General features: G+C 40.9%; 1 protein-coding gene across 13 annotated transcripts in view; it reads left to right on the top strand.

Moving 5' to 3' along the window:
* The first annotated feature begins 10,049 nt into the window (after positions 1 to 10,049).
* The window catches only part of EVI5 (ecotropic viral integration site 5), a 237,987-nt gene continuing 236,142 nt past the window's right edge, over positions 10,050 to 11,894 (top strand). For all 13 annotated transcript variants that reach the window (XM_078332446.1, XM_078332459.1, XM_009001706.5 and 10 more), the window contains exon 1: positions 10,050 to 10,116. In XM_078332446.1, the coding sequence (XP_078188572.1) occupies positions 10,066 to 10,116 (51 nt within the window). In that variant the 5' untranslated portion in view covers positions 10,050 to 10,065. The remainder of the gene's footprint in view (positions 10,117 to 11,894) is intronic.

The following is an 11,894-nucleotide window of genomic DNA, read 5'->3' as shown; positions in this document are numbered from 1 at the left end:
GAACCGGTCCTGTTTACTCTGCGCCGAGCGCTGCCGCGCCTAGGTGCCGTCACAGCCGCTGCGCCGGGCTCTGGTGTCGTGCTGGGGGCCCGTGCGGGTCCTCCAAACCTGTTTACTCTGCTCGGAGAGCTGCCGCGCTGAGGTGCCAGCGGAACCGCTGCGCCAGCCACGAGAGTCGCGCTGGCCACCCGTGTGTTTCCTCCACTGGGGGATCTTCTGCTCCGTGAGCGACCAGAATTTGAAAGTGTGGCATCCTCTAGTTCTCCGCACCTTCCCTGAGAGCTGCAATCTAGGGATGTTAGCGATCGGCCATCTTGGATCGTTCTCATATTTCTTTTTTTTTAGACAGAGTCTCACTCTCTTGCCCAGGCTGGAGTGCAGTGGTGCAATGTTGGTTCACTGCAGCGTCCACCCCCAGCCCCCCACCAGGTTCAAGCAATTCTCCTGCCTCAGCCTCCCAGGTAGCTGGGATTATAAGCCCCAGCCACCACGCATGGCTAATTTTTGTTTTTTTGGTAGAGACTTGGTTTCACCATGTTGGCCAGGCTGGTCTCAAACTCCTGACCTCAGGTGATTCACCCACTTTGGCCTCCCAAAGTACTGGGATTACAGGCTTAAGCCACCTTAACTCAGGAGGCAGAGGTTGCAGTGAGCTGAGACGGTGCCACTGCACTCCAGTCTGGTGACAGATCAAGACTGCATCTCAAAAAAAAAAAAATCTAGTTCCTTTCACTCACCACCCCCACCATCTAAAAAAAATTAAGGAAATATCTGAAACAAGATTGCGAAAATGTATGATAGTACTTAGAAGTTCATCATTATATGAGGGTTTCTCAAAATGTGGTCTCTCAACTATTAGCATCAACATTACTTGGGAACTTGCTAGAAATGCAAATATTTGGATCCCACCTGAGATCTACTAAATTAAAAACTCTGGGGACATGACCCTGCAATCTGTGTTTTAACAAACTCTCCAGGTGAATCTGATGCATGCCAAAGTTTGAGAACCACTGTATTATACTATTCTATTTTTGTGTATGTTTGACTATTTCCATGACAATGTTTTAAAAACAGAGTTGCAGCTAGGTGTGGTGGCTCACCCCTATAATCCTAGCACTTTGGAAGGACATGGTGGGTGGATCACCTGAGGTCAGGAGTTTGAGAACAGCCTGGCCAACATGGTGAAACCCCATTCATCCATGCAAATGAAAAATAAAGCATTGATGTACACATTGAAATCTACACATTCTGGCAAAACTTTATTCAGCAAGGTGCCTTTAAAAGGGTGCTGAATAAGAGATCACTGGTATTTTCAGATCTGAATCTAATTTGAACTCTGTAGTCCTTTAAGAGAAAGTTTGAAAACCCACCAATTGGGAATGTAAAATTGTATAGTCATTCTGGAAAACTAAGTGAAAAAAAAAAAAAAAAAAAAAAAGAAAGAAAAAGAAAAATTGGCCGGGTGTGGTGGCTCATGCCTGTAATCCCAGCTACTCAGGAGGCTCAGGAAGAAGAATTGCTTGAACTCAGGAGGTGGAGGTTGCAGTGAGCCACGATTTCACCACTGTACTCCAGCCTGCATGACGAGAGCAAGACTCCATCTCAACAACAACAAAACAAACAAACAAACAAACAAAAAACAGAGTTGCTGTATTGCTTCTTGGTGAGTTGGTAAATTTTCATTATGTAGTGACTCTCTATTGATGTATTATTCCCAGTTTTTAGTTATATCTTTTTCTTAATCCTCCAAATTAGAAATGTTTATTGTTATATAAATATTTGTTTAGACTTAACTACATTCTTATCTGTACCTTTGCTCATTAATTCATCTCCTACCTTCCAGCTAAGTTTTTTCTTCTTCTTGCTTTCGATGATCCAGCTCTATGACCAGCAGCATTGGCATCACCTCGGCAATTATGAGAAATGCATAATCAGTATCTGATTTTAATAATACCTCTGTGTGATATTGTATGTACATTAAAGTTTGAAAAGCACTTGGGCCAGGCGTGGTGGCTCATGTCTGTAATCCCAGCACTTTGGGATGAGGCTGGTGGATCACGAGGTCAGGAGTTTGAGACCAGCCTGGCCAACATGGTGAAACCCCATCTCTTCTAAAAATACAAAAATTAGCTAGGCATGGTGGTGCATGCCTGTAGTCCCAGTCATTCGGGAGGCTGAGGCAGGAGAATTGCTTGAACCTGGGAGGCAGAGGTTGCAGTCAGCCGAGATGGTGCCACTGCACTCCAGCCTGTGCGACAGAGCAAACTTTGTCTCAAAAAAAAAAAAGGAAAAAAGAAAAGCAGTGTCCCAAAGTATTTCTTTTAGAAATTCCCTTAGTGTAGGTCTCTTGTGGTAAACAGTTCTTATTTATCCCAAAAGGTCCTTATTTCACCATTGTTGAATGGGCACACAATTCTATTTTAACAATTTTATTTATTTATTTAGAGACAGAATCTCTCTGTCACCGAGGCTGGAGAGCCGTGGCGAAATCTTGGCTCGCTGCAAACTTTACCTCCCAGGTTCAAGCAATTCTCCTGCCTCAGCATCCCAATTATCTGGGATTACAGGCACACACCTCCATGCCCAGCTAATTTTTGTATTTTTATTTGAAACAGGGTTTCACCATGTTAGCCAGGCTGGTCTCAAACTCCTGACCTCAGGTGATTCACCCACTTTGGCCTCCCAAATTACTGGGATTACAGGCTTAAGCCACCTTAACCGGCCTAACAATTACTTCTTCTTAGCATTTTTTTTTTTTTTGAGACGGAGTTTCGCTCTTGTTACCCAGGCTGAAGTACAATGGCGCGATCTCGGCTCACCGCAACCTTCGCCTCCTGGGTTCAGGCAATTCTCCTGCTTCAGCCTCCTGAGTAGCTGGGATTATAGGCACGTGCCACCATGCCCAGCTAATTTTTGTATTTTTAGTAGAGACGGGGTTTCACCATGTTGACCAGGATGGTCTCTTATTTTATTGTCTTCTAGTTTGCTTTATTTGCTCTTAAGAAGTCTGCTATTCATTTATTTCAGGCTGCTGTTGAGATATTTTCTTTGATAGTCTTCAGTTTTATTACAATGTTTCTAACTTTGGATAAATTCAGAATTTTTCCTGTGGTACAGGTCTGGAAAGATAGACCTAAGATAAAAATGTAAAAGAAATAGTTACATTTAGGCTGGGTACAGTGGCTCATGCCTGTAATCCCAGTGCTTTGGGAGGCTGAGGCAGGAGAATTTCTTGAGGCCAGGAGTTTGAGACCAGCCTGGGCAACATAGTAAGATCCTGTCTCTACAAAAAATAATTAATAAATAATAAATAAACAAATTGGCTGGGTGCGGTGTCTCACATCTTTAATTCTAGCACTTTGGGAGGCCGAGGTGGTTGGATCACCTGAGGTCAGGAGTTCGAGACCAGCCTGGTCAACATGGTGAAACCCTGTTTCTACTAAAAATACAAAATTAGCTGGACATGGAGGTGTGTGCCTGTAATACCAGCTACTCTGGAGGCTGAGGCGGGAGAATCGCTTAGAACCTGGGAGGCAAAAGTTGCAGTGAGCCAAATCACGCCACTGTACTCCAGCCTGGGCAACAGAGGGAGACTCTGCCTCAAAAATAAATACATAAATAATAAATAAATAAAGTTTAAAAAATAAGTGGGTATAGAGCGGATGGAGTCATAAGTAATAATTTATAAATGATTGTCAATTTATTGCCTACACACGGGTGTTCATAACTCAGATCTGTTGGGCATTCAGGCAAAAATGTACTAAGTGAAGTAACTGGTTTTAAGAATTATTTCTAGATGTTCACTGTGACTTGAATTACATATTATTTGAGACTCACAAAGATAAAATGTTTATTTAAAATTTTTCAATATTTCTGTCAAGGCATGAACTCTTTTATAGTTAATTGTACTTAGGTATACTTAATTACTAGGAAAACTGTATAGATCATACCTAAATAAGTGTTAAGCCGTTTAAAAGGCTGATATAATGTGATGTAGACAATAGTATTCTACACAATAGCTTCAGGTCTACATTGATCAAATTTTGTTTCTTTTTGAGACAGGCTCTGTCGCCCAGGCTGGAGTGTTGTGGCATTATCACGGCTCACTGAAGCCTTGACCTCTCAGGCTCAAGCAGTTCTCCAACCTCAGCCTCCTGAGTAGTCGGGACTGCAGGCATGCACCACCATGTTTGGCTAATTTTTTGTTTTTTGTAGATACAGTGTCTTCCTGTGGTGCCCAGGCTGGTTTCAAACTCCTGGGCTCAAGTGATCCTCCTACCTTGGCATCCCAGAGTGTTGGGATTACAGGCGTGAGCCATCACACCTGGCCATTTTAGTTTTAATTTTTTTTTTTTTGAGATGGAGTTTTGCTCTTGTTGTCCAGTCTGGAATGTAATGGTGCAATCTTGGCTCACCGCAACCTCCGCCTCCTGGGTTCAACCGATTCTCCTGCCTCAGTCTTCTGAGTAGCTAGGATTACAAGCATGTGCCACCACACTCAGCAAATTTTGTATTTTTAGTAGAGACGGGGTTTCTCTATGTTGGTCAGGCTGGTCTTGAAGTCCCGACCTCAGGTGATCCACCCACCTCCCAAAGTGCTAGGATTACAGGTGTGAACCACCATGCCCATCTAGTTTTAATAATTTTTATATTTTTGTAATTTAAAAGAGGTACTAAAATCTCACAGCTATTGTTTATGAATATAGTATTCATTATTATTATGATAATTTTGTATGTGTTTAATCTCATTTCCAATATAAGCTCCTGGAAATTAGCGATTTTGTCTATTTTATTCACCACTCTATTCTCAGTACTTGACCTTGCCTTGCATGAAACAGATATTGAACAAATATTTGTTAAATTAATTAATGAATGAAAATACTGACGCCACATTTAACAATTATCCAAGTATGACAGGTTTTACCATGTAACAAATAAAATAGATTGTATAGGGCAGAGTCACAGGCAACCTGCCATAAAAGGAAATGTACATGAAAAAATAAACCTTTGCGTAGCTGCTAAGATTTTGGGGCTTTTGTTAATGTAGCATAACCAGCAAAAGCTCAATGATACAGCATATAGAATATACATATACAGATGGACCAGCAGATGAGATTCCAAAGATAGTTCAATAAGCATTAACTACACCCACACACTTCATTACCTAACAGAAAGAATGGAATTCTTGTTCACTAAGATCTGCCTCAAATATTACTTACTTTGTTTCTCTGGCTACTCAAGTATTTAGTCAGGACTTTTTTATTTCCTTTTTTTTCCCAGGCTGGAGTGCAGTGATGCCATCATAGCTCACTGTAACCTCTAACTCAAGGCTCAAAGAATCCTCCTGCCTTAGCCTCCCAAATAGCTGAGACTACAAGTGCCACCTTGGGCAACAGAGTCAGATCCTGTATTAATAATATACAATGAAATTAGCCACCACACTCATCTAAATTTTTATTTTTTCAGAGACAGGGTCTCATTGTGTTGCCCAGGCTGGTTAGGACTCTTGATTGCATATAATGGAAACCCAACCCAATCTTTTTTTTTTTTTTTGGTGCCGTGACTCGGATCAAACCCAATCAATCTTTCAACCTGCTGCTCCTCTGTCAGTCTTCCCAGTCTCTGTAAATGGCAACTCCATCCTTCAAGTTGCCCAAGCCCCAAATCTCAAAGCTAACCTTGCTTTCTCTCTTTTATGTCATAGCTGATCTGAAGGCAAATCCTGTTGGCTGAAAATATATGCCAATTTAATCATTTCTCACCACTTGCACTTTCCACCATAGTTCAAGCAATCATCATCTCTCAATATCTTCTGACTGGTCTCCAGGTTTATACCCCTATCCACTAGAGAATTTAGTACACTGCAGCCAAGGCTTTTAAACATAAAACATGAATCAGAAAGCTGGGCACAGTGGCATGCACCTGTAATCTCAGCTGCTTAGGAAGCTGCAGTGTGCTTTGATTGTATCTGTAAAGAGCTGCTGCACTCCAACCTGGGCAATATAACAAGACCAAATCTCTTAAAACACACACACACACAGGCATCACTTTGCTTATCCATCCAATTTAGAATAAAAATGTAAGTCCTAAAAATGGCCTATAGGGCCTTCTATGATGTTATCTGATTCTGTTTTCTCTCTGATTTCACATCCTACTATTTGTCTTGCTTACTCCATTCTAACCATACCACTGATCTCCTTTTTCCTTGAATACACCAGGTGCATTTCTGCCTCAAAGCCCTTGTACTTGCTGTTCTCTCTGCTGAGAATGCTCTTCCCCAGATGTGGCTTGCTTGCCGACTGTCACCTTTTGGGTTTTTTGAGACAAAGTCTGGCTCTATTGCTCAGACTAGAGTGCAGTGGTGCGATCTCGGCTCACTGCAACCTTCACCTCCCGAGCTCAAGCCGCCCTCCCATCTCAGCCTCCCAGGTAGCTGGGATTACAGGCATGTACCACCACACGGGATAATTTTTTTTTTTTTTTTTTTTTTTGAGACAAGGTTTTGCCAAATTGCTCAGGTTGGTCTTGAACATTGTGAGCTCAAGTGATCCACCTGCCTCAGCCTCACAGTGCTGGGATTACAGGCAGGAGCCACTGTGGCCAGCCCCCACCACCTTTGTGAGGTCTTCCCTGACTGTCCTATTTAAAATTATAATAACCACCAGGTGCAATAGCTCACCTCTAGTAATCACCATTTTACTTTGTCTTTATGAATTTGACTACTCTAGGTACCTCATCTAAGCAGAATAATGCAATATTTGTCTTTCACGACTGGCTTATTTCACTTACCATAATATTTTCAAGGCTCATTCATGTTATAGCATGTATCAGAACTTAATTCCTCTGTAAGCCTGAATAATATTTTTCATTGTGTCACATTTTCCTTATCCATTCATTTTTTTTAAAGGCATTTGCTTGTTTCCCCCTTTTGGCTCTTGTAAATAGTGCTGCGATGAATATTGGTATAGAAGTATCTATTTGAGCTCCTGTTTTAAATTCTTTTAGCTTGGAGTGGAATTACTGAATCATATGGTAATTTTGTTTTTAACTTTTTGAGGAACTGCCAAATTGTTTTCCACAGTGGCTGTATCAGTTTACATTCCCACCAGCAATGCACAAGGGTTTACATTTCTCCACATCTCACCAACATTTGTAATTTTCTGTTTCTTTCATACTAGCATTCTAGTAAGCGTGACCTGGTGCATCATTTGGTTTTGATTTGCGTGTTCCTAACCACTAATAATGTGGTGCATCTTTTCACGTGCCTGTTGCATATCTTCTTTGGAGAAATGTTCAAGTCCTTTGCTACCCCCACTCCTTTTAAAATTTGAGACAAAGTCTCACTCTGTTGCCTAGGCTAGAGTGCAGTGGTCCACTCAGTTTCTATGTGACAGGAATTTAGCAGCAGCTTGCTGATTGGTTCTAGCTCGGGGGTTTTCCGTGAGATTCAGTCTGATGTGAGCTGCTACTGGAGTCATCCAAAGGCTTGCCTAGGGTTGAAGGATTTGCTTTTGAGGTAGCTCATTGACATGGCTGTCAAGTTGGTTCTGAATGTTGATGGGAGGCCTTAGTTCTTATCCTTCACAGAGCTGTTCACACATGGTGGCTGGCTTCCCCTAAAGCATGCAGTCTAAGAAAACAAGGCAAAAACTGCAGTGACCTGGTCTCAGAGGTTATAATTGGTCCCCCCTCTTTTTTTTTTGAGATGGAGTCTTGCTCTGTTGCCCAGGCTGGAGTGCAGTGGCATAATCAGCTCACTGAAACCTCTGCCTCCTGGGTTCAAGCAATTCTCCTGTCTTAGCCTCCCGAGTACCTGGGACTACAGGCACATGTCACTACTCCTGGCTAATTTTTGTATTTTCAGTAGAGACAGATTTCACCATGTTGGCCAGGCTGGTCTAAAACTCCTGACCTCAGGTGATCCACCTGCCTCAGCCTCCCAAAGTGCTGGGATTACAGGCATGAGCCACCACGCACAGCCATAATTGGTCACTTTTGCCATACTTTATTGGTCACACAGACAAGCCTTATTTATGTAGGAGGGGCTACACATGGATACATAAATGAATAACAGGCAAAAAGGATCATTGGGGGTCAAAAGCAAGGATCACTCAGGGTCAAATCAGAGAATGGTTACCACATGTATCCCATGCCTAGAACAATGCCTGGTATAATATGTTCAAAAAAATGTTTGATGAGTACATGAGTCCTTCCTTCTTTCCTTTTTCCTTTCCTCCTTCCCTCCTTCCTTTGAAGGTTATGAGAGTGGTCAAAGCATTAAAGAAAGATTAGAACAGCAAAGGCTTAGGAAAGACAGGATTACTGGAACCAGGGATTTTACTATCCCCAGGATGTTCTCCATTTCATTTAGCTTCTCTGAGTATAGCCAGGATCTCCTTAGAGTTTCATCCTTAGAGCTTCATAATGAGAAGGCAAAGGGCTTTTACTTTTCCAGCTCTGGTTTGAAAAACCCCAAAGCAGGATTTTCCCAGGCTTAACCCCTTGAATCAATCTGTATGATCAGAGAGTTAAGGCAATATGACTGGCTTCATTTGAGTCAGGCAATTATACCTGTTAATGAAAAAAGTTGGAAGAGGGTGTGGACAATAAAAATAGTACAACTCTCTCAGCCATGCTAAGCACTCCCCTTTCTATATGTTCCTACCATATTATATCTTGGTATAACAGGACATATAATGTTATTGTTCATTTACTTGTTCATATGTTTGTTTTCTGTACTAGAGTATACATTCTTACACTAGCGTGTACACAGCTACCATATTTTTGTAACTCCAAATGATACAGGTTTTGTAGTCAAGAGAGACTCATGCTTGCATTTTTGCTTTTTCCTTTTACTAACGATGTGACTTTGGATCAGGCATAGCTTCCATATCTTTTAAATGGGCCAAATAATAGTTGCCTCATGTGGAAGCACATAACATTACATAACATTATTTCTGCCACGTTGTAGGAGCTGAAAACGTTACTGTCATTCCTCTTAGGAAAGTATCTGACACAGTTGAATATCTTTAATATATTTGTCAATAAATGAAGGAGTAAATAAATGAAGCATTCTTAGTGACTGGCTTGGAGATTCACTTGCAAATGGGGATAACAATAGGATTATTGTTTGGAAACCCTTTCTGTGGAGAATCTAAAAACACATTTCCAGCCAAATGATGAAGATTAAGTGAAATGATAGATGAAAAGTGCTTCCACAGTATGCAGCTATGGTAAGTGCTTTAAAAGCACAAGCCATCACCAACGTAGGGGTGTGCACCTATAATCCCAGCCACTTAGGCGGCTGAGGCAGGAGGATCACTGGAGCCCAGGAGCTCAAGTCCAGCCTGGGAAACATAGTGAAACCCTATCTTTAAAAAACAAAACAAAATTCAAGCTATCATGAGAGAGGTAATTCTTTAAAACTAATATATCAGATCTAGAAAAGTACTGAAGAAGTGGCTTTATTTAGGTACCTCTCACAAGGTATATTATTTGCTGCTATATTGCATAGTAAACTCTCAATGGCCCCTGAGTAACAGAGCTGTAACATTCATTAATAGAACACGATAGCCTGCAGAATACCAAAACCTCAGGTCAGGAGTGAAAAAAAAAAATCCAAAGAAGAAATTTCTACCAAATTAATAATTTTGTCTAGTGCCAGAAAACGCCTAATTATAGAAGTTTCTGGCCAATGCCTCAGCATCGACACTCAAATACAATAACAATTATAATGTCATTCTGAGATAAATCAAGTCATGGAAGGAAAGAAGAAGATGGAAGGAAGGAAGGAAGAAGGGAGGGAGGGAGACGGGGGGGGGCGGAGAAAAGAAGGGAAGAAGGAATGAGAAACCAAAATCAATTAGTATGCATAAGACCAAAAAGCTTTGTTTTCAGCATTCTTAGTCCTCCACATTCCCAGCTCCCTACTACCTAACAAATGTATAAGGTGGAACTGAAAGGGTGTTAAATGGGTGGATCCCAGTGGCAATGTCGTTAACACTCCCTATGAGTCAGCTATAAATGCAATTCAAATCCCCAGCCTCCCTGTCTTCTCTGCTTATCATGGTTACCACCAAAATGACTGCTGCCTTTAGAAACCCTAGTGGAAAACAGGTAAATGTGTAAAACAATGTTTGATTTTATATTAAAACTTACAAAAATGTAATTGCTGTAATAGAAAGTATTTTGTTATTCAGCTAGGATTTGTATATTTCACTTAATCTTCAAAACACAGGAACAGCTTGTTAACATTTCTTCAGTTTTATTTTAAGAATGTTATCTTATTGTATTGCGGCCATTTGAGTGATGAACAAAATTTATGAAATGTTAGGTTTAATTCCACACCTGCAAGAAAGGTATTTTAGTAACTGTTTTTTTGTAATTCAACACTTGCCACAATTCTCTCCTTGCTGTAATTGGCTGCTGTTTATGTTTCTTTGAATACACATTCACAGAGGAGAACTAGTGTGTCTGTATGGGCTTCAAATTTCTCATATGGAGAAAAAGAAAATGACTGGTTACCATAGCATTTGTTCACAAACTCTATTTGGTGGCAATGTTGATGGTTGCATGGCCTTTCAACGACGGTTTCAGAAGTGTTGCCTCCCGTCATGTTTGGGAACACAGTTCATAATAAAGGCTACATTAATTTTTCTGTAAGGTATCATGTTCCTAATATAGTTTCCTTGTTTTTTTTTTTTTGGTGGTTGTGGGGGAAGACTGCTAATTAACGTTAGCTAATGTTTGTACCTGGCTTTAATTAGACCATTTTACAAGAAATAAAAACACATCTCATGTCGCATCTATGATTGGGACTCTCATTCTTATTTGCTTGATGAAGAGACTGAAGCTTCAGAGGTTAAAAGCCAGACAATTAGCAGGTGTCAAAGTCAGGATTCTTCTAATTCATTCTTTATTATTTATCTGTCTTTTTATTTTTGCACATTGGTGCTTTGTGGCTTTTGAAAATAGCAATTGCAATAGCTACTATTTTTGAATACTTCTTACATGCATGGTATATATTATTCTACCTAACTGTCACTTCAGTGCTTAAGTAGATATTATTATCTCCAGTTTATGGATGAGAAGATTGGAGTTCAAAGAACGCAAAAGGGTTGATCACATTTTTGGCAAGAACACTTAAAATTTTAGGTCACAGGCTAGTCACTTGCATCAATGTAGAAGTTACTAGCTCCCAGATAATTGGACAGTTTAAGTGGAATACTAACTCTAGTTCCACCAGATTTTATCTTGCTTTAAAACAAGTATTTTGGAAAGTCAAGCAATGAATGAACTTCTTTTGGTGGGTAGGGTAGAAATTAGCACACTATGGATGTCCCATTCTGGTGGCGCAATTTCAGAAATTTTTTGGGCTGACAGTGTTAATGTGTAGTATCACATATAGAAATGATGTCTGAGCTCGAGAGCCAGAGAGCTTGTTCTTTCCCACAATCATGGCAGATCTAGTCTCTACCTGTGCACAAGTATCAAGAGATTGGCTGGGCGCAGTGGCTCACGCCTATAATCCTAGCACTTTGGGAGGCCAAGGTGGGTGGATCACCTGAGGTCGGGAGTTCAAGACCAGCCTGGCCATCATGGTGAAACCCCATCTTTAAAAAAAAGAAAAAAAGATATAAAAGCAAGAGATTAACAGAATTGTGTGTCTCTTAACAGTGTTATTTCCTAAGATGATGTCAGGGTCTTCTAAAGAATGAATATGGTGGAGGTAAAGTGGTGAAATTGAAGGTTTTTTTTCTTTTTTTTTGAGACAAGATCTTGCTCTGTTGCCTAGGCTGCAGTGCAATGGCATGATCTTGGCTCACTGCAACCTCTGCCTCCTGGGCTCAAGTGATCTTCCCATCTCAGCCTCCCTAGTAGCTGGGACTACAGGT

The sequence above is a fragment of the Callithrix jacchus genome, chromosome 7, assembly GCF_049354715.1.
Source record: "Callithrix jacchus isolate 240 chromosome 7, calJac240_pri, whole genome shotgun sequence".
NCBI lineage: Eukaryota > Metazoa > Chordata > Mammalia > Primates > Cebidae > Callithrix > Callithrix jacchus.
Note: the sequence above shows the minus strand (reverse complement) of the source record. Positions and strands in the feature narration are given on the sequence as shown.